General features: G+C 44.7%; 1 protein-coding gene across 5 annotated transcripts in view; it reads right to left on the minus strand.

The window, feature by feature from the left end:
- Positions 1-22300, minus strand: part of rnpc3 (RNA-binding region (RNP1, RRM) containing 3) — a 35005-nt gene extending 12705 nt beyond the window's left edge. For 3 of the 5 annotated variants that reach the window (XM_037536562.1, XM_037536532.1, XM_037536557.1), the window contains exons 1-10: positions 22129-22288; positions 19026-19185; positions 14620-14667; positions 14407-14516; positions 14147-14242; positions 6479-6590; positions 5333-5401; positions 3752-3897; positions 2912-3037; positions 1241-1395 (exon numbers count right to left, since the gene is read on the minus strand). In XM_037536562.1, the coding sequence (XP_037392459.1) occupies positions 1241-1395; positions 2912-3037; positions 3752-3897; positions 5333-5401; positions 6479-6590; positions 14147-14242; positions 14407-14516; positions 14620-14667; positions 19026-19181 (1018 nt within the window). In that variant the 5' untranslated portion in view covers positions 19182-19185; positions 22129-22288. Of the gene's footprint in view, positions 1-1240; positions 1396-2911; positions 3038-3751; positions 3898-5332; positions 5402-6478; positions 6591-14146; positions 14243-14406; positions 14517-14619; positions 14668-19025; positions 19186-22124 lie in introns of all 5 variants that reach the window. The other 2 variants (XM_037536546.1, XM_037536540.1) reach the window with 2 other exon arrangements.
- Positions 22301-22529: the final 229 nt, after the last annotated feature.

Here is a 22529-nt window from a genome sequence, read left to right on the forward strand (position 1 = left end):
AGTGAACACACACACTAGGGGGCAGTGAGCACACTTGCCCGGAGCGGTGGGCAGCCCTATCCACAGCGCCCGGGGAGCAGTTGGGGACTTGCTCAAGCAGTTGGGTCTTGCTCAAGGACACCTCAGTCATGGACTGGGGATCGAACCGGCAACCTTCCGATCACAGGGCCAGTTTCCTAACCTCAAGCCCACGACTGCCCGCAAATTCAATTAGGTCCAGTTAAAGAACACAGGTCCACAACATCATAATGTCTTTACACACATCTTCTAAGCCATTTATCCTCCTGGGTCGTGGGGGGAGCTGGAGCCCATCCCAGCAGTCACTGGGTGGAAGGCACGATCCACCCTGGACTGGTCACCCGTCCATCGTCGATCTTACTTACTCGGGTCTCAACGAGCACTGTAATGCACAGATCTGATTGGCTGAGTAGCGTCACGTGTGATATTTACAACAGATGCGATTGGTCTGTGAGTCTCCCGGGCTGCTAAAGCTACTGTAAAGGTTGGAAACGTTATGCTGATTAAAACAGGACCACCCCGTCGAAATTAAATCATTCTCCATAGTTTATCAGTTATAGGTCCTGGTTCGGATAGGACAGCGTCTGGGTCCGGACTCGAACCGCGGTCCACCCATTAGTGATCTCTGACTTAGTACATGTTTACCATTAGCCTGCAAGAGCAAAAGTCTTTACAGCAGCTGAATTTACTTATTAGGACTGTCTGGATGCATAAGCTAAGTGACCCTTATTAGTCCCACAATCGGGAAATTCCACCTCTGCATTTAACCCATCGATGAAGTGAAACACTATATACACACTAGTGAGCACACACTAGGGGGCAGTGAGCACACTTGCCCAGAGCGGTGGGCAGCCCTATCCGCAGCACCCGGGGAGCAGTTGGGGGTTAGGTGTCTTGCTCAAGGACACCTCAGTCATGTGCTGTCAGCTCTGGGGATCGAACTGGAGACCTTCCGGTCCCTAACCTCCAGTGCATGACTGCCACATTTTGTCAGGGTAGAGTGCAAACGCAATCCACTACCAGCAATTATCCAGTTGAGATTTCCGCATTTGGGGAATAATCATGGTATCGCCCCTGCCAGGTAAGTAACTTTCACACATACACTTTGTCGCATTTTCAAAACTGCAACATCCAATATTAATAAATTCCCGGGTCATCCAGGAACCCTGTGTTTTTCCTGTTCGTTTTTCAGTAGATAGGTCGGGGACTGTAGCTGACTCACCTGCTGCCTCCTCCTCCGTGTTCTGCTCCCTGGGCTGCACAGACACCTCCAGCGCAGTGGACACGTCGGCCGAGATGTGGAACTCGATCTTCTTGTGTCCGAGAGACTGCGGCTGCTCAAACACGTCGGAGGGCTGCAAGGCCGGGCCCGGTGTGCTAATACAGAATAAATTGGAGAGACAGTGCAGCAAAGCACTATTTACATTTCTCATTCAGTTTGACTTGCAGCACATCTGCTTGGGTTTCTGACACTATACGCCACACTGCCATGAGCGAAAACTGACAAAAATATGAGCACGATTCAGGCTGGAGCCTCAATTTTTGTGACATTTGACATATGTGACATACTTTAGTCCACATTTATAGATAGCAGTGTGTCATATAGTGTCGGAAAGCACTTAAAAAGTCTATTAGAGATACTGAACAACTCCACAGAGTTTGAGGCAAGTATGTGATGATTTAGGCATACGGTTAGCACCACGGTTATTGGTGGTGTCAGAAGCATGACTGGTATCTTATGGGATCTTATGACCGCCCTACCTTAATGCACATATTGATGTACATTCAACATTTCACATAATGTGCTGCCCTAAATCCAACGAAACAGGACTAATTATGCTATCATTGTAATCAAACATGCAGAACAAAGGGATTTAGGTACTGATGATATCCATGATACGGCATTTGGCTGACGCTCTTGGCGACTTACACTTTGATCATTTTCACACAGGTAGGCCAAGGTGGTGTTGGGAGTCTTGCCCAAGGACTCTTATTGGTATAGTGTAGGGTGTTCACCCAGGCGGGGCACTGAACCCCAGTCTACAGCGTAGAAGGCAGAGGTGTTACCCACTACACTAACCAACCACATGCTCAGAAAAGCATAGTGACATATTGTGATGTAATTTGTAACAATAAATACAGTCATGCTTATATGCTTAAACTGTGATGGCCATCAGCCTAATAACTAATTTAGTTTAACTAATTAACTAAAGTTGTTTCCTGACTACATGTTCAATGACGAGCTGTTCTAATTACACTACAGTAAATGCTCAATGTTACTTAAGGTTACTGTGTTTCTTTAAATAGTCCAAAATCTGCGCAGATTATTACCACAGGCAAAAACATAAGTCTACAATTAAAAGTGTGTTGAAACTTTAAAAGTAAGCTTTTAAAGTTTTGTGATGTTCTTTCAGATTCGCCTATTTTGCGGGATGCAATATCACAGGCAGCTCAAACAGCTGTAGTTTCTGTGCTTATACAACACTGCCGGTCAAATGACAGGTTGTGTCAGTTTTCTGAGTGAAAATAAGTTACCGCATCCCGTTCAGGGAACAACAAATACGGCATTTTCTGTTCATTTTAGTGCCCGATTTTTATATTTGGTTTTATATATTGGAAAAATAATTAAACAAAATAAAACTACTGCCAAAACTTTTGCACAGGCCAAGATTAATGCTTTATCCCGCCACCCCCCCACCCCCCATAGTGAACCTTCAAGTCACCATGGTAATATTCCATACTCTTCCCTGGAGGAGGAATGGTGTAAATTAGCCACACTATTCCTCGTAACAGTAAAACAAAGAGACGTCTGTGTTTGTTTTCTGAAAGGTGGGCGTTTTGTTTTTTCCTTTGTGCCTATGTTTGCAGATTCGCAGCTCTGGAGATGTGGTACCTGTGGGAGTCGGGTTTAGGAGTGAACAGAAGATCCTTCAGCTTGGGTTTCTTCCTCTTGGAGGCAGCCTTTGATCTCAGGGGTCTTTTACACGGCTGGTTAACAAGCCCCATCAGCCTAATCATCCTGTTGGGAGCAGAGTCGGAAGACGAGAGGACCTTATTAAACATTTATGCCGTTTGAACACGAAGTAAAAACAAGACGGAAAAGGAAAACAAAATGTATTTTTTAGGTACACCGGAGCGCTGAGCGCTCAGACAGGCCATCCTTCACAGAGCCGGTGCTGGCTGTGACTGCAGATAAAGCAGGACTCGACAAACGGACGCTTAGCTTTCTCCCACATATAAATGCTTTAGGCTTTTTAGCCAGGCAACAATATACATACAAACCAGGCATTTTCTTCTAGTGAATCAAATAACCTCAGAGATGAGGTTACTGTCTTCTTCCATCGCGCGTGGTGTGCTCAAGTAAAATACAGTGACAGGGACGTGTCAAGACCAGGGTGGATCTTGTGCAGAACTGGGCTGCCTATACAAGCGCATTATCTGCTCAAACACACCTGGTTTAACTCGGAACTCTATAGGTTTAGTAGGTGTTTTTGAGCACTGATAATCACCAAGCTTTGATGAATTCCAGACCTCTAGGACCAGACATGAAGACCCCTGACACAGAGTCTGGGCTTCTTACAGAAGAGGAGCAAAGCAAAACTACTGCTTTACACACACACACACACACACACACACACACACCAAAACAACAGCAAAACACAAAAGCAAATTTAGTTGTTTTTCTGTTTTGCACTCAGGGGCTTCCTGACGCTAAATGAATTGGGAGTCTAACCTCTCTTTGTCCTCATCGTCTCCACTCTCGTACTCTGACTCCTCGCTGGACGACTCTCCAGCGCCCTCTGGCAACGGGGGGTTCTCCGGGGGAAAAGGAGGGGGCAGCGGCATCAACGGAGGCAGCAGTCCGTGAGCCATTTCAAACTGAAACAGTGAACACAGGGGACACCTTAAACACCAGCGCTCAAGCACACATATCCCTGTACTCCTGAGTACAAACTGGTCATTAAAGAAATATTTTTAAACTCAAGTCCAAATCCAGGTTGGGCAAACCAGAATTTTCAGGTTTGCTGGATCACTGTACGCCGAGTTTCGACATCCTGTGTGATACGCAGGTCACAGCAAAACAACAGAAGCAAAAAGGAAAGCTCAGTAAGCACAATGACGCCACCTGTATACTCAGCTTATAAAAGGAAACAGGCCAAAAACGGCAGCCAAAGTGCAGAGAATGCCGAAAAATTCATGGGATTCGTTGCCCTGAATGACAACCGTTCTCTGTTGCCGAGGAAGCCGTATTCTGAGGCACATTCTTTCCTTTATTTCCTTGTAGCTCACGTCTTTTTTTATGTTTAGTATGATCATTCAAAAGCGTAAATAAAGTGGCACATTAAAAAAAAGTAAATAAATTTAAAAAAAACACATTTTTTTCAGTTTTTGACCCAGTGTGTCTTGATTTTTAATGATAATCAAATATAGAATTAATTATATATTAATAATTAATAATTATAATATAATAAATCAATAATAGGGTTAGGGGTGTACCAGGCACGGCCTACCGGGACAAGACCCCGGGCTCGTCCGAGGATCCTCTGAAGGGATTACATCTCCAAGTTAGCCTGGGAACGGCTTGGGGTCCCTAGAAATGAGCTGGAGGAAGTTGCGGGGGACAGGGTCAGCTGGGATTCTCTGCTCTCCCAACTGCTACCGCGACCCTATCTGGATTAAGTGGTTACCGACAATGAGACCACCGGTGGTTCCTAAACGCACTTGGTCATGTTCTTCATAACGTTCATATTCCATGAGCTCCATTCAGAAGCTGAGCGTCGTGTGAGGCTGTAGCTCTTCTCTCCAGTCTAATAGACGGTGACGTCATTTTAAACCCTTATAATAAAAGAAGCTGAACTTTGTTTTTCTACTGAAAGTCGACCCGTTTTTCCCCAAATCTGGGCTCTAAACTATAAACAGACGGCGTCTCTTCAGTGATCTGCTCTGGAAACATCACTTTAATAAAATAACACAAAGAGCGGCGCAGATTTGTGGCTTTCAGCAGTAAATTGTGAGCATATAGTGATGTGTGGAGATCAGAAAACACACGTTCTGTTCATCTGAAGGGAGATTTTACCAAAAAAATAAAAATAAATAAAATAAAAATGTACATTTATTTCACAGTTACTGAATAACTTGCCTTACGATTTGGTCATGTAAATTCAGATGGACAAACCAAAATACACCCTGGAGAATAAGAGGTTCAAGGAGAAGAGCTCTTCATCAGTTTCAGCAGACCGTCTTCACGTGTTAGCACAGACAGAAGCCGGGCTGTGGTGGTGGGGAATCATAAGGAGGTTTTTCACTGGCTTACCACTGGCGGAGGGTTGGTGATGGGTCCAAACGGGCAGGGGAGGTTCATCTTATTCATCAAGTGAAGAACCTGTGGAGGAGAAAGTTCAAACTCTCAGCCAGTATAAAGACAGGCTCAGCGTGTTTGTTTCCTTTTATTTATTTATTTTATTTTGCCTCCATACACCTGCTGTTACGCGTCTCTCAGACATAAACAGTAATTGTGACCCTGCATCCATATGCAACCAAGATTGCTGCGTGGGAATACATTTCCTAGAGCCTAGGAGTTAAATGCCTGCTCTGAAAACCCTCGCTTGCACACTCAAGTGCTTTTCCCCACAGAAGCGCAACAGCACCACCAATAGGCCCTGAGGGAGAACTGCAGCCAACTTCTTAAGGCTCGACGAAGAGGAACGGCTCGGCTCTGGGGGAAAACGTTAAATCTACAAGTTATGCCTTCCACACAATGAGGTTTTCACATTTTCCATAGAAATTTACCCCCGGAAATGGTAACCGCTTGGTTTTTGGAGTGTGGAGCTCAGTCGAGACTGAAATCATTTACGCTGACCTGTCTGTAAAGATATTCTTGCTACTAAAAGGGATTTTATATCATGTCGGTGTTACATCACGAAGGATGAGCAGCACCTGAAGCGAACTAAAATACCACAATAAATATTAAAGTGAAAGTCCACCAAAATTTCAAAATCCCTGCACAACTAAAATGTTAAAATCGGTGATTCAAAGCGGTTTGATGTGAATTGCTCCGTTCTAGGAAAGTCCGAGTGATAGGAACCAGGGATCGGTTTAGCCCATCTTAGCCCTGCCCATTCATGCCGAGGCACTGTTTCAGTGCGCGCTGCTTTTTGAGGCGGCCAATCAGAACGGTTTATTTACATATATCAGTCTCAAACACATGGTAACAAAACCAGCCTATTAATTCTAGGGACTAAAGAGAGGTTGTAAAAAATTATGATTGTTTTTGGTACATATAACATCTCACAAACGTCATCTGAGGACCTGAGGGGGAAAAAAGCAAATACGTGCAGGATGAGAGATCTTTAAAGAAACAGTTGCCATGTAAAGACGTTAATGTGGATGAATTCTTCGCGCATGAGCATCAAAAAGAAGGAACAACAGAAGAAAAGATCAGTTTGAAGCTTGTACTCACTTGAACATAGAACTTGGGCACACTCAGCAGAGTGTGGGTGATGTTTGTCACAATCGCACTTGAAGGAGGAGGGTATAAATATTTCAGCGTCGGATTTGTTTGAAATTTCAACCTGCAAGGGAAGAAAGTGCTGTGAGCGCAGAGACGCGGCGAGACGTTCAGCTTCAGAAGGAGAACTGCAGAACTTTCCCTCCAAATAATGTAAATCCTTGAAGGAATATTCCAGCACTGTTCAACCCTATATGTATTTGCTGTAATGTATAGCCCACAGCCACAAACAAGGGCCTTCAAAATGAACGTTAGTAACCTGTTCATGCAATACATTTGTAAAGCCGCCCATATCAATGCAGTTAATGCATCTTCCTAGGTTGATTCTCTGACCAATCTGCAGTGGTGCAGGCTGAAGCCCAGCTGCAGCACATTGTATGTAACTATGGTAGAAACCGTGCGTGGAGCCTTATCGTTCAGGTATAGCTGTTAAATGACTTATAAAGCGATACGTTTGCCATCAACCTGCAGCAAAACAAAGCACAACTCCACTTCCCCTTGAGAGCCTTTACTGTAACAAAAACCCGAAAGCTGTATGAACGACACCGAGAGGTTACCACCACGAGGAGCTGACCCACTGACTGTATAACGGATATATATGCTGAAAGCAAAGGTTCACATACTTTGCCCACTCAGACATTTTTATATAGATTTTTGCCTCATTTGTTTTAATTTGGTTCTCTTTATCTGCTATTAGGACTTTGTGAAAGTGTGACGAAGTTTTAAGTAGAAAATTCTAAAGGGTTCACAAACTTTTAAGCACCAATATGTGTGTGTGTGTGTGTGTATGTATATACACTCACAGGCCACTTTATTAGGTACACCTGTTCAGTTGCTTGTTAACACAAATAGCTAATCAGCCAATCACACAGTCACAACTCAGTGCATTTAGGCCTGTAGAGGTGGTCAAGACAACTTGCTGAAGTGCAGACCGAGCATCAGAACGGGGAAGAAAGGGGATTTAAGGGGCTTTGAACGTGGCGTGGTTGTTGGTGCCAGACGGGCTGGTCTGAGTATTTCAGAAACTGCTGATCTGCTGGGATTTTCACACACAACCATCTCTAGGGTTCACAGAGAACGGTCCGAAAAAGAGGAAATATCCAGTGAGCGGTCAGTTGTGTGGACGAAAATGCCTTGTTGATGTGAGAGGTCAGAGGAGAATGGGCAGACTGGTTCCAGATGATAGAAAGACAACAGGAACTCAAATAACCAACCAGAATCTCAGAGGAACGTTTCCAACTCCTTGTTGAAAGTCTGACACGAAGAATTAAGACAGTTCTGAAGGCAAAAGGGGGTCCAGCCTTTTACCATCCAGGTGTACCTAATAAAGTGGCTGTGAGTATATATATATATATATGCGTAACATTATGACCACCTCCTTGTGTTGTGTTATAGGTCATTATATTCAGTATTGTGGGCCTGCACTGTGACTGTATTTATAACATTCTTCTGTCTATTCTTGTTTATCCCTACATGGTCATGTCTGTCACACCGGTCACTTGTCATGTATAGGCTGAGTCTCTTCTTGGCATCAGTCCAGCTATGAAACTGCATCAGCCCAGTTTTTTATGGGCTGGTAAGGTGTCTGGTACCTGCGTGCAAGGAATAAACTTCACTTCTCCAGACATACGGCTGGTCCCCTGGTACAGTTAGGGTTTGGATTCTTCAACACTCACTGTCCACTTTATCAGCTCCACTGACCGTATAGCTGCACTCTGTAGTTCTACAGTTACAGACTGTAGTCCATCTGTTTCTCTGATACTCTGTTACCCTGTTCTTCAGTGGTCAGGACCCCATGGACCCTCACAGAGCAGGTACTATTTGGGTGGTGGGTCATTCTCAGCCTTGCAGTGACCCTGACATGGTGGTGGTGTGCTAGTGTGAGCGGATCAGACACAGCAGTGCTGCTGGAGTTTTTAAAACACTGTGTCCACTCACTGTCCACTCTATTAGACACTCCTACCTTGTCGGTCCACCTTGTAGATGTAAAGTCAGAGACGACAGCTCATCTGCTGCTCCACAGTGTGTCTTGCTCATCTCCTTGTCCTTCATCAGGGGTCACAGGACACTGCTGACTGGATATTTTTGGTTGGTGGACTGTTCTCAGTCCAGCAGCTACACTGAAGTGTTCAAAAACTCCAGCAGCACTGCTGTGTCTGATCCACTCAGACCAGCGCAACACACACTAACACACCACCACCACGTCAGTGTCACTGCATTTAATTTTCATTAAGCTTAACAAAAACTTTGATGCATTTCCTTCTATTTAGAAATGCACAGAAATCATTTTGATGTGAAAGTTACGCTGAAATGTAAAATATATTCTTTTAAGCAGCAAAATAACGCCGAAGCGAATCTACAAAAGCAGCCCATGAAGGTCCGACTGCCTACACACTGAAAATGTCAGTCTGTCGCTGGTGGGGTCAACAGTGATACGCCTCTATTCAGGAACAGGAGAAACAAGCCACCATCTGCAGAAGCCTATTCAAACTCCACACGGCCACAAACTCTCTTATTAAAGTGATACTTCACTGAAAAAAATGCCATCATACCTCTCCTCCACTTGTTCTTTAACGCTTTCGTTTTTATACACAAGCTTTTAATATGGATGCTGGAAAAGAAGTTGTGAGGGTTTAGATCCAGGTTGAGGATTAGATTTAGTTTCAGGATGTGAGTTTTGTTCCAGTGTGTGGGTTAGATTAAGTCCCAGGTTGAAAGTTAGATTTAGTTCCAGGGTGGGGCTTAGATTTAGTCCTAGGGTGAGGGTTAAGTTTAGTTCCAGGTTGAGGGTTAGGTTTAGTTCCTGGGTAAGGGTAAGATTAACTTCCACGGTATGGGTTTAGTTTAGTTCTAAGCAAATTTAGTTCCAGAATGTGGGTTTAGTCCAAGAGTGAGGTTTAGATATAGTTCGAAGGTGAGGGTTAGATTTAGCCCCAGGGTGAAGGTTAAATGTAGTTCCAGGGTGGGGGTTAGATTTAGTCCCAGAGTTTGAGTTAACTTTGGTACCAATGTGAGGGTTAAGTTTATTTCTTAGGTCAGAGCTAGATTTAATACAAGTTTGTGGGTTAGTTTTAGTTCCAGGGTGAGGGTTAAGTTTAGTTCCAGAGTATGAGTTCAGCTCCAGGGTGAGGGTTAAGTTTAGTTCCAGAGTATGAGTTCAGTTCCAGGGTGAGGGTTAAGTTTAGTTCCAGAGTATGAGTTCAGCTCCAGGGTGAGGGTTAAGTTTAGTTCCAGAGTATGAGTTCAGCTCCAGGGTGAGGGTTAAGTTTAGTTCCAGAGTATGAGTTCAGCTCCAGGGTGAGGGTTAAGTTTAGTTCCAGAGTATGAGTTCAGTTCCAGGGTGAGGGTTACGTTTAGTTCCAGAGTATGAGTTCAGCTCCAGGGTGAGGGTTAAGTTTAGTTCCAGAGTATGAGTTCAGCTCCAGGGTGAGGGTTACGTTTAGTTCCAGAGTATGAGTTCAGCTCCAGGGTGTGGGTTAAGTTTAGTTCTAGAGTATGAGTTCAGCTCCAGGGTGAGGGTTAAGTTCCAGAGTATGAGTTCAGCTCCAGGGTGAGGGTTAATTTCCAGAGTATGAGTTCAGCTCCAGGGTGAGGGTTAAGTTCCAGAGTATGAGTTCAGCTCCAGGGTGAGGGTTAAGTTCCAGAGTATGAGTTCAGCTCCAGGGTGAGGGTTAAGTTTAGTTCCAGAGTATGAGTTCAGCTCCAGGGTGAGGGTTACGTTTAGTTCCAGAGTATGAGTTCAGCTCCAGGGTGAGGGTTAAGTTCCAGAGTATGAGTTCAGCTCCAGGGTGAGGGTTAAGTTTAGTTCCAGAGTATGAGTTCAGCTCCAGGGTGAGGGTTACGTTCCAGAGTATGAGTTCAGCTCCAGGGTGAGGGTTAAGTTTAGTTCCAGAGTATGAGTTCAGCTCCAGGGTGAGGGTTAAGTTTAGTTCCAGAGTATGAGTTCAGCTCCAGGGTGAGGGTTAAGTTTAGTTCCAGAGTATGAGTTCAGCTCCAGGGTGAGGGTTAAGTTCCAGAGTATGAGTTCAGCTCCAGGGTGAGGGTTAAGTTTAGTTCCAGAGTATGAGTTCAGCTCCAGGGTGAGGGTTAATTTCCAGAGTATGAGTTCAGCTCCAGGGTGAGGGTTAAGTTCCAGAGTATGAGTTCAGCTCCAGGGTGAGGGTTAAGTTTAGTTCCAGAGTATGAGTTCAGCTCCAGGGTGAGGGTTAAGTTTAGTTCCAGAGTATGAGTTCAGCTCCAGGGTGAGGGTTAAGTTTAGTTCCAGAGTATGAGTTCAGCTCCAGGGTGAGGGTTAAGTTTAGTTCCAGAGTATGAGTTCAGCTCCAGGGTGAGGGTTAAGTTTAGTTCCAGAGTATGAGTTCAGCTCCAGGGTGAGGGTTAAGTTTAGTTCCAGAGTATGAGTTCAGCTCCAGGGTGAGGGTTAAGTTCCAGAGTATGAGTTCAGCTCCAGGGTGAGGGTTAAGTTTAGTTCCAGAGTATGAGTTCAGCTCCAGGGTGAGGGTTAAGTTTAGTTCCAGAGTATGAGTTCAGCTCCAGGGTGAGGGTTAAGTTCCAGAGTACGAGTTCAGCTCCAGGGTGAGGGTTAAGTTCCAGAGTACGAGTTCAGCTCCAGGGTGAGGGTTAAGTTCCAGAGTATGAGTTCAGCTCCAGGGTGAGGGTTAAGTTCCAGAGTATGAGTTCAGCGCCAGGGTGAGGGTTAAGTTTAGGTTTCGGGCTGAAGTTGATGTTAGGGTTAACACTGTGGCCAGGTTTAGATTTAGAGAAGATCAAGGTGAAAATCTAACAGGAAAGGGAAAAAACTGAAAAACGTTATTTCTAGCCAAACTCGTCCACCATACAACGGTTTAGGATTAAAAAAATAAATAAATAAATCATCTTTTGTATCACACATCAAACTGGCACTGCCTGTGATAAGAAAGCCTTTCACTCCGACGAAGCTTTGACGTCTCTGAAAGGAGAATATCAGCAGTTCTCTCTGAAGTCATATCAGTGTCTGGGTGACAGGCTGATCATTGTGGGTAATGCGGGGCCTCACTGAAGGCTTTATCCTGTAACAATAGCTTAGATTCTGACGCGTTCACGCTTCGGTGCGCTCCCAGCAACACGACAGGGCCGCGCTAAAACAATAAATAAATAAATAAATAAAGGTGTCAGTGCATGGCATGATTGAAGGTGAGGTGACTCTACTACTCCTGCTGAAATTGTATCTTAGCCCCGAGCCTCTTTATCAAATGCCACCTGCTGCCACCAAATGGCAGGAGCAGAAGGGCTGTCAGCGCAGAGCAGCCACCGCAAAACACTCCCTCGTAATTGGACATGAGGCTGCTGCTGACAGTCAGCTGCTCACCCTACAAGCTCTCCCTCTCTTTCTCCACAAGCAGCAGGAGCTGCAAGGACCGCAGGTGTAGCAGAGCCTGCAATACTGCCACACAGGGCCACAGGTCCTGCTCTTCGAGAGCAAGTGTTGATGTATCGAGACGCACCAAGCCGAAGGTGCAGAATCAAATAAGGCTGAGCGACTTGGGCAAAACACCTCATGGCAGTTTTTCTGGCCAATGACGACTGTGATTGAAATACTTATAATTTTCCATAAGTGATAAGATACTTAAGATAGCTTAAATTTCACCACTTAAAGTTTAAAGAAGAATCCAATTGATTTTTCAAATGGTTAAGGTGTAAACAGAGTCATTCAGAGTGGTTTGGTGCGAAACGCTCTAGTTCTAGAGAAACTTGGTCAGAACTGTTCATAGTGGTGGTGATAGGAACCAGACGTCCACCTCTGAAAGCCCAATCACAGAAAGTTATTACATGCAAAGAGACACCGATTTAAGATAGTTTTATGAGACGTCTTTGGCCTAAATTGCATTTTCATGCTTAATAATCTTTATCTTTATTTTAGGGAAGCTAGAAAACTGGTTGCTGGTCTTCAGAGTTGAATGAGAACTGGTCACTAGGTCATTACTGTTTCCTATTATTAATAATACTATGCTATTTTTACTTGTATTTACCAGTCCTTTTTTCCCCTTTCATAAAATTCTGAAAAAAAAATCTTCGTCTCGACACTCTTTTCTAATATCTTCTACTTTTTCGTACTGGTTTCAGTTACAGGGCTCAAATGGATGATTAGATCCTCAAGCTGTTCTCAGGTCATAATTCTGTGTCAGCACTTCCAGAGAAATAAAAGATCATTTTTAAGAGAAAGGGTTTTTTTTATCCTGCTTCATGCTGGAAAAGGTTGAAACTCCTGCTCTAGACAGCAGATCAAGTATGAGAGGACAGCACTGCGACCTTTACCGTGACAGCAATAACACACCGAAACAGCTGTGTAAGTATCAAATAAAGCGTGTGAGCCCAACGTGACGGTGTGAAGAGAACCTGTGAAACCAGGACTGCTCTTTATATCTCAAAGTCTCTGCTGAAGCTGCAATGCTTGATTAAATATCACAGTTTACAATACTATTGATTATCAGCTCGTGACGAGGTGAAAGGCACGTAGCCTAACATTTTGGATAAGACTCAGATCACTACAGGTATGGATTTGCTGGCTTTAATGGCTGTGTATGTGTATATGTATACACACACACACACACACACACACACACACACACACACACACACACACGACACTTTATTAGGCACACCTGTTCAGTTGCTTGTTAACACAAATAGCTAATCAGCCAATCAAATGGCTGCAACTCAGTGCATTCAGGCATGTAGAGGTGGTCAAGACGACTTGCTGAAGAGCAGACCGAGTATCAGAACGGGGAAGAAAGGGGATTTAAGGGGCTTTGAACGTGGCGTGGTTGTTGGTGCCAGACGGGCTGGTCTGAGTATTTCAGAAACTGCTGATCTACTGGGATTTTCACGCACAACCATCTCTAGGGTTTACAGAGAACGGTCAGAAAAAGAGGAAATATCCAGTGAGCGGTCAGTTGTGTGGACGAAAATGCCTTGTTGATGTGAGAGGTCAGAGGAGAATGGGCAGACTGGTTCCAGATGATAGAAAGACAACAGGAACTCAAATAACCAACCAGAATCTCTGAGGAACGTTTCCAACACCTTGTTGAAAGTGTGGCACGAAGAATTAAAGCAGTTCTGAAGGCAAAAGGGGGTCCAACCTTTTACTAGCACCTAATAAAGTGGCCAGTGAGTGTACACATACATATACATACACACACACACACACACACACACACACACACACACACACACACACACACACGCACACATATTGTCAAAAGTATTTGGTCGTCTGTCTTCACACACATATGAACTTGAGTGAGATCCCATTCTTAACTCATAGGGTTTAATATGGTGTCATATGATATATATGAAGACATATATATATATATATATATATATATATATATATATATATATATATATATATATATATATTTAAAATAACCTTTAACTCTGATTTTGGGGCATTTCTATTGGTTGAATCATGACATTTTCACACTATAAAAGGAAGAACTTCCGTACAGAAATGACAAAAAAAAATAGGTCTAAAAACGGACCAGTAATTCCCATTCAGTCAATAATCTTCAATTACTGTGCAGCAATATACAGACAATAAACTTCATAATAATGACACATATGTAGAGTCTCCATACTCACCCGAGAGTCGGAGCGATGCTGGTATCGATAAGAGGCACGTTTGGCTGTTGATTTTCCTTTTTCTGCTTTCCATCTTGCTGATCAGCGACCCTCAGACTGGACAGTTTAACACACACGGGCATCTCTTTTATAACAAGGAAACGAAATGCGGTGCAGAAATATTTCTGCTAAGATCAAAACTCTGAAGAAGTTCAGACCAACTTGAATTTCTGGCCCGCAGCATAAAAAAAAGCAGGATGTATTGATTGGGGTCTGCCTACCCGTCAGTAACTGCAGGACTGCTCAGCACAGCGACGTTATCTTGATCCTTTGCAAATTCAACGACTAGCGTATGACCCAGAATTCTCAGCTGATGAAGCCTCTTCAGCGCCTTTGGGGGAAAAAAGGAGAGTTCAAGTCAACATTAAGCAGAGCAAGCGAAGCACAAACTGCAAGAAGATCCAGAAAAGAAACAGTGGATGATTCAGTTTTACCCGAGAGGCCGAAGTCTCGCTGGAGAAACTGGCAAACGCTGTGTGTTTCTAAGGATGAAAACAGAAACAGGTCAGATCACTCATTCTAGACATTCTCACGAACCTGCCTCAAAACATAACTACACTGCTCAAAAAAATAAAGGGAACACTCAAATAACACATCCTACATCTGAATGAATGAAATATTCTCATTGAATACTTTGTTCTGTACAAAGTTGAATGTGCTGACAACAAAATCACACAAAAATCATAAATGGAAGTCAAATTTATTAACCAATGGATTTGGCCTGGATTTGGAGTCACACACAAAATTAAAGTTGAAAAACACACGACAGGCTGATCCAACTTTGATGTGATGTCCTTAAAACAAGTCAAAATGAGGCTCAGTGTTGTGTGTGGCCTCCACGTGCCTGTATGACCTCCCTACAACGCCTGGGCAGCTCCTGATGAGGTGGTGGATGGTCTCCTGAGGGATCTCCTCCCAGACCTGGACTAAAGCATCCGCCAACTCCTGGACAGTCTGTGGTGCAACGTGACGTTGATGGATGTGCTCCTCCTGTTCCTCCTTGCACAAAGGCGGAGGTAGCGGTCCTGCTGCTGGGTTGTTGCCCTCCTACGGCCTCCTCCACGTCTCCTGGTGTACTGGCCTGTCTCCTGGTAGCGCCTCCAGCCTCTGGACACTACGCTGACAGACACAGCAAACCTTCTTGCCACAGTTCTCATTGATGTGCCGTCCTGGATGAGCTGCACTGCCTGAGCCACTTGTGTGGGCTGTAGAGTCCGTCTCCTGCTACCACGAGTGTGAAAGCACCACCAACATTCAAAAGTGACCAAAACATCAGCCAGAAAGCAGAAAGGTACTGAGAAGTGGTCTGTGGTCCCACCTGCAGAACCACTCCTTTATTGAGTGTGTCTTGCTAACTGCCAGTAATTTCCACCTGTTGTCTGTTCCATTTGCACAACAGCTGTGAAACTGATTGTCAGTGTTGCTTCCTAAGTGGACAGTTTGATTTCACAGAAGTTTGATCTACTTGGAGTTATATTGTGTTGTTTAAGTGTTCCCTTTATTTTTTTGAGCTGTGTATTTGAGTCACAGACATCACACAGATAAACAACAATCATATCATTTAGCAGATCGACAGGAGCTCTAGATAGGAGAAATAAGCTTTTACGCTGCTTCTCATTACTGCAATCTGTCCACATATCTGCTTCTCATTTCCCAGTATAAAACTAAGCTGTTATTTCTTTAACAGTTCAACCTCTTTAATATTTTCATCGTAAACTGTGAGGATGTGAACCAAAACAACAAAATGTTTTGCGGCAAATACAAAGAAAAACTTAATGGCTGTCAATGTGTTGAGGTAATGAGATAAATACCGATTTTAAACACCTCAGTGTCACTGCTGGACTGAGAACAGTCCACCAACCAAAAATATCCAGCCGACAGCGTCCTGTGACCACTGATGAAGGACTAGAGGACGACCAACACAAACTGCAGCAGATGAGCTGTCGTCTCTGACTTTACATCTACAAGGTGGACCAAAGGGGTAGGAGTGTCTGATCCACTCAGACCAGCACAACATCAACTAACACACCACCACTCCGTCAGTGTTACTGCAGTGCTGAGAATGACCCACCACCCAAACAGTACCTGCTCTGTGAGGGTCCATGGGGGTCCAGACCACTGAAGAACAGGGTAACAGAGTATCAGAGAAACAGATGGACTACAGTCTGTAACTGTAGAACTACAGAGTGCAGCTATACAGTAAGTGGAGCTGATAAGGTGGACAGTGGGTGTAGAAACATTGTCGTAACGTTGTTTAAATGTTATCATAAATGTCAAATTGTTATTTTTTCATGTTTGAAGGCTGAGCGGTTCTGAGCGGTTAGTTACTGTTTTATAAAACAGACTCTTCGGGTCGTGAAATCTGATTGGCCGAGCCGTGTTCGAAGCAACTGAGAAATCCACGATACACCACGGTTATGACCGCCTCACAACAGCTGAACTCCGCATCACTGCGCCACTGATCGCACTGGGCGAACTGATGAACTAAGAACCTGTTTTTTGTTTAAACTGAGTGGCTAAAAATGTATTTTCTTATCTAGAACTGGGCTGGTCACCTAGCTAACAGGCTAAAAGATAGCAAATATCATGTATTGCAACATGATTGGGCGGCACGGTGACGCGGTGGGTAGCGCTGTCGCCTCACAGCGAGGAGGGCCTGGGTTCGATTCCCCGGCCGGGCGACCAGGGTCCTCTCTGTGTGGAGTTTGCATGTTCTCCCCGTGTCTGTGTGGGTTTCCTCCGGGTTCTCCGGTTTCCTCCCACAGTCCAAAGACATGCAGTCAGGCCAATTGGACCTGCTAAACTGCCCCTGGGTGTGAGTGACTATCTGCGTCTGTCTGTCTGACTGTCTGCCCTGCGATGGACTGGTGACCTGTCCAGGGTGTATCCTGCCTTCCGCCCGATGACCACTGGGATAGGCTCCAGCACCCCCCCACCCGCGACCCTGAGGGAGAAGCGGCTTAGAAAGTCGATGGATGGATGGACGGATGGATAATATGATTCACTGAAAAACGGCAGTATGAAAGTCTCTAAATGTCACTTCAATGTCTCACACACTTCAAATGTCCACGAACCGTCAGAAGTCACGTCAAACCCAGGCTGAATCCCAAACGGCTTCGAGCTAAAGAGTGAGCTGCATAACATAAACGAGTATTCCACCAAGAAATGATATTGTTCCTAAGCAACAGTTGACCACTGAATGAGGAGAAAAACGTTCGGCCGCCAGTCGCCAGTCACTGTAAACGGCAGACATTTCATGGTTTTTAAAACCTTTTTCCGTATAACAGTGAACAGATTATAACACAGCACTGTTTAAGTCACTTTTTGGTCACCAATTACTACTGAGAGTCTTCTGCCTGTCTGTCTACTTCTCTCACACTGGGGCTGAATCTTAGACAGCTCCCTGCTCCCTACGTAGTGCATTAGGTAGGAGTTTAAATACTGGCTCCTGCAGCCCAACAGAGCAAAATATCACTAAAAATGGTCATTTGGGATTCATCCACATTAATATTTAACAGACAGTGCAGTATTTGGTATTTGGTAAATATTAATGATAACTTCCATCCATCCATTTTCTAAGCCGCTTCTCCGTCAGGGTCGCAGAGGGGTGCTGGAGCCTATGCCAGCAGTCTTCGGGCGGAAGGCAGGATACACCCTGGACAGGTCGCCAGTCCATCGCAGGGCAGACAGACAGACACAGAGAGTCACTCACACCCAGGGGCAATTCAGCACATCCAATTGGCCTGACTGCATGTCTTTGGACTGTGGGAGGAAACCGGAGAACCCGGAGGAAACCCACGCAGACACAGGGAGAACATGCAAACTCCACACAGAGAGGACCCCGGTCACCCGGCTGGGGAATCGAACCCAGGCCCTCCTCGCTGTGAGGCGACAGCGCTACCCACCGCACCACCGTAATAAGTATTAACTCTTATTATCCAGGATATATTTTGGTTTGTCCATCTGAATTTACACGACTGAATCGTAAGGCAAATTATTCAGTAGCTACATGGAATACATGTACATTTTTTATTTTATTTTGGTAAAAGTTCCCCTCAAATGAACAGAACCTGTGTTTTACGATCTCCACACATCACTACATTCTTACAATTTACCGCTGAAAGCCAAAAATCTCCAACGCTCTTTGTGTTATTTTCTAAAAGTGATGTTTCCAGAGCAGATCACTGAAGAGACGCCGTCTGTTTATAGTTTAGAGCCCAGATTTGGGGAAAAACGGGTCGACTTTCAGTAGAAAAACAAAGTTCAGCTTCTTTTATTATAAGGGTTTAAAATGACGTCACCGTCTATTAGACTGGAGAGAAGAGCTACAGCCTCACACGACGCCCAGCTTCTGAATGGAGCTCATGGAATATGAACGTTATGAAGAACATGACGGTGGTTCCAAGGAGTTTAAGAGGCTACAGCAATAAGCCACTCGAGGCTGTGAGTTACTGCGATTTTATCAGAGGGCTGGGAGCCTCGAGTCGCTTATGGCTTTACTGAACTTCCCTTTATGGTCAGAACATGACAAACACTTGCCAAACAGTGGAACATTTCACAAATCTGTCATGGGACAGTGGGAGAAAGCTTGTGGTTCACCGTTTTTACCAGCTGGAAAAGCACAGGCGCAATTTTTGCAAGAAAACGGATCATTTTCAGGTGAAGTTAGACCAGTTAGTGATGTGGCAACTGTGCTTAATTTGCCATTACTCAGTAAAGTCCATGTTTATTGTTTCGGCTAATAGATAAACCAGTAGAATAATCTGAAGACTTCTCACTATAACTGTAATAATCTTCAGCTTCTCAATGACCGACATAATCCGCTGCTACCCAGACTTACTAAAGCGCCTTTGTCGGAGAGCGCACGGACGGAAGACGCTCCGAAATATTTCAGCAGGTCCTCCTTCTCCTCTCGGCTCAGTTCTGCAGGCAGGTGCCTCACAATCAGAGTTTTACCCCTTTTGGTGTTCACCACGTCCTCATCCTGCTCCGCCATCGCTCTGTAAAGCACACAAACACCGCCACATGAGCTTATCCGCACCGTTAGACCCGGATTGGCTCTACCGCAGTAAAGTTTCCGAACGTTTCGGTTCTTGGTCCGACTCTCAGATCTCATTAAAGGGGTCAAACGTGGACTGCTCTGCTGATAAACACGGATGTTCAGGCTTAAAAGCTTCTGAGAACTGCCACTAGACAAAAAGGCCACAGTGGAGCCTCCCAGCATTTCAGGAACCATCCTGATCAGACTGATTTCACCGTTATTCCTCAAGCACGAACCCTGGAAGACACGTACCGCACTGAGGAATTCAGCGCTGATGAGTTAATAAAGTTTCGGCCCAAACGTCAAAGTCATTCTGACTCTTTTGAGAAGAGAAATCTACCGAGTCGGACTCTTTTACAGTGGTGGTGATGGGAACCAGGGGTCACGGTGTCCACAACACAAATATAGACATTTTATTTACCATCAAAACCGCATCTTCCGAGTTTTATTTGCAACACTGATGATGGGAAAACTGGAAAAACTGAAAAGAAAGTTTTATTTGGCTACAACTTTGTTTTGCTTCACAAAGCAAAGTCCCGCATGTTCCTCTCGAACATGAATGAATAAAATATAACGTTCAGGTCCAAAAGCGTCACTGAAAAACTACCAGGCAGGGAATTCATCACCACTTACTGTAGGAACTTTCTGTGAGGAGCTTTTAGACGTGGACGTCTGGTTCCCATCACCACCACTGTGAGCAGTTCAGACGCTAAGTCTCTACATCTTTAAAAAGATGGTGTATGAAGGGTTCTTTAGTAAAAAAATGGTTCTACATAGAACCATGAACACTCCTGAACACCCTTTGCATGGTTAAAGTGTTCTTTGCATCATGAAAGGGTTCTTCAGGCTGACGGAGAACATGCTTTAGATGGCTGTGTATCGAACCTGTTTGAAAAGGGTTCTTCAGACTGATGGAGAACATGCTTTAGATGGCTGTGTATCTAACCTGTTTGAAAAGGGTTCTTCAGACTGACGGAGAACATGCTTTAGATGGCTGTGTATCTAACCTGTTTGAAAAGGGTTCTTCAGACTGACGGAGAACATGCTTTAGATGGCTCTGTATTGAACCTGTTTGAAAAGGGTTCTTCAGACTGATGGAGAACATGCTTTAGATGGCTCTGTATCAAACCTGCTTGAAAAGGGTTCTTCTATTGTTACAAGTTGACATCGTAACAACAGAAGAACCCTTTTCAAAAAGGTTCTATACAGAACCATATACAATAGGTTCTCCATCAATCTGTATCCATTCTTCAGATTGATGGGAAACGTGCTTGAGTGTGCTACAGACATTCCTATTATAGAACCCCTTTGAAAATGGTTCTATACAGCATCCACAGGAGTTCTTCTATAGCTACAAGCTTGATACCTTGGTAACGAACAATAGAAGAGCCCTTTTGGGTGCTATATAGAACCATTTTCAAAAAGTTTCAATATATAGAACCATCTATAGCACATTCACCATCAGTCTGAAGAACCTTTTCATGATGCAAAAAAAACCCTTAATCATGCAGAGTCCTTTGAGTGTTCATCATTCCATACAGAACCACCTTCTTCACTAAAGAACCCTCATTTTTAAGGGTCTAGAACAGAGCATTTCACCCCAAACCACTGCAGATTACTTTATATCTCAACCATTTAGTTAAGCAGATATTTTCCCCTTTTACAGCTCCAGGAGACACCATGAGAACCAGTAAGGTGGTTCCATACAACTGTCTACAGAACCCAGAGGCACAATGAAGCTGACTGGAGAAAACAGAGCAGACCACATCATCCCTCCTCATCCACGCAGCGTCCATCTGCTTACAGCCTCGTCGCGATCTCCAGGACAGAACCTGAATTCCAGCTAGACGTTACATACAGGATGGTTCTTCAAGGGTTCTTCAGTGCATCTACTTGCCAGTGATACTGGCCCTCTGTTTAGAGCTATGAGCTCTATAAAGAAGCTGTTCTAGGACAGAACCTGAAAACCAGCCCAGTGTGTAGACGTTACACACTTTAAAAGATGGTTCTTCAAGGGTTCTTAGGTAAGTGGATCTTTAGTGCATCTACTTGCCAGCGGTACTGGCCCACTGTTTAGACCTATGAGCTCTATAAAGAACCTGTTCATGCTTCAACGGTCCTGTCCATGGGAAAATGGTTCTTCAGACTGATGGAGAACATGTAGAAGTATCTATACAGAACCTTGAAAACGGTTCTCACGCTGCAACAACATGGGTTCTGATGTTGCTACGACGTCAAGCTCATAGAACCCCCGAACCATTTTAACAAAAGAGGTCCAATATAAATCTCCACACACGTTAAAACACATTCTCCATCAATGTGAAGGACCATTTCACCAAGCACAGAACGGTTTACCCAAGAAATGATTCTGTACAACGTTAGCTAGAACCCTTGGTTATGAATAAAACCACTCTCTTTACTAAAGAACCCTCGGAGAACCACCATTTCTAAGAGTTTAACGTCAGGACAATAAATAGAGCAGCAGGGCTGATTTTGAGGAGGTTTAAGTGACTTTCTTGTCTGAATTTTCTCGTTCCACCTTAAAAAGTGCAGCAGCTCTTACTGTAACGTTGACGCCTCGAGCGCGAGAACGGGGCTGCCGCTCCATTTAAGGTGGAACGGGGAAATTCGAACCAGAAGCTGGAGAACAGGGACATGATTTCAGCCTGGCCGCTAACGTCGCTGTCTGGGGACTGTTCTCGTGTTCTCCAGCGAATGTATCTAGCACAAACAAGCACAAAAAACGATTTAAAAGCGACTGTTAAGGAAAAGTGAATCTAGCGCTGACGCCCACACTGAGCAGAGGCTAATGCTAATGCTAACGCTACCGCTAACGCCGATACCGGCGGTTAGGCGGCGGGCTAGTCCGCTAACACAGAGCCGAAGAGAGTGACACACCGACCGCTTTCACATCAAAACGCCCAGGTTTATCCGGCAGGTTCAGACCTCCGCAGCTGAGCTCCTGAAGCGCCGAACGAACGAAAATACACAGCAATGAATAAAGGCTTCCCCTACGCCCTACATAGTGCACTACACCATACGATTTGGGACTCAGCCTACACCCGACGCCGTCTTCTGGCAGCTGATTGGTTGCCTACGGTTAAACGTCTGATATCTGATTGGTTCGCCAAGGAGGGGGCGGGTAATCTGGTGACGCCACCGGCCTGTTTTCTCGCTGGACTTTCAAAACACCGAGAGCTGATTGGTTGGCTGCGCGTTCGTTCATCAGCGATTGGCTTACACAGAGTGCCAGTCATTGCCGGTCACGCCCACCTACGTCTGCAGACAAAGGCGTTGCGTTTC

This window comes from Pygocentrus nattereri, chromosome 3 (genome assembly GCF_015220715.1).
Source record: "Pygocentrus nattereri isolate fPygNat1 chromosome 3, fPygNat1.pri, whole genome shotgun sequence".
Taxonomy (NCBI): Eukaryota; Metazoa; Chordata; class Actinopteri; order Characiformes; family Serrasalmidae; genus Pygocentrus; species Pygocentrus nattereri.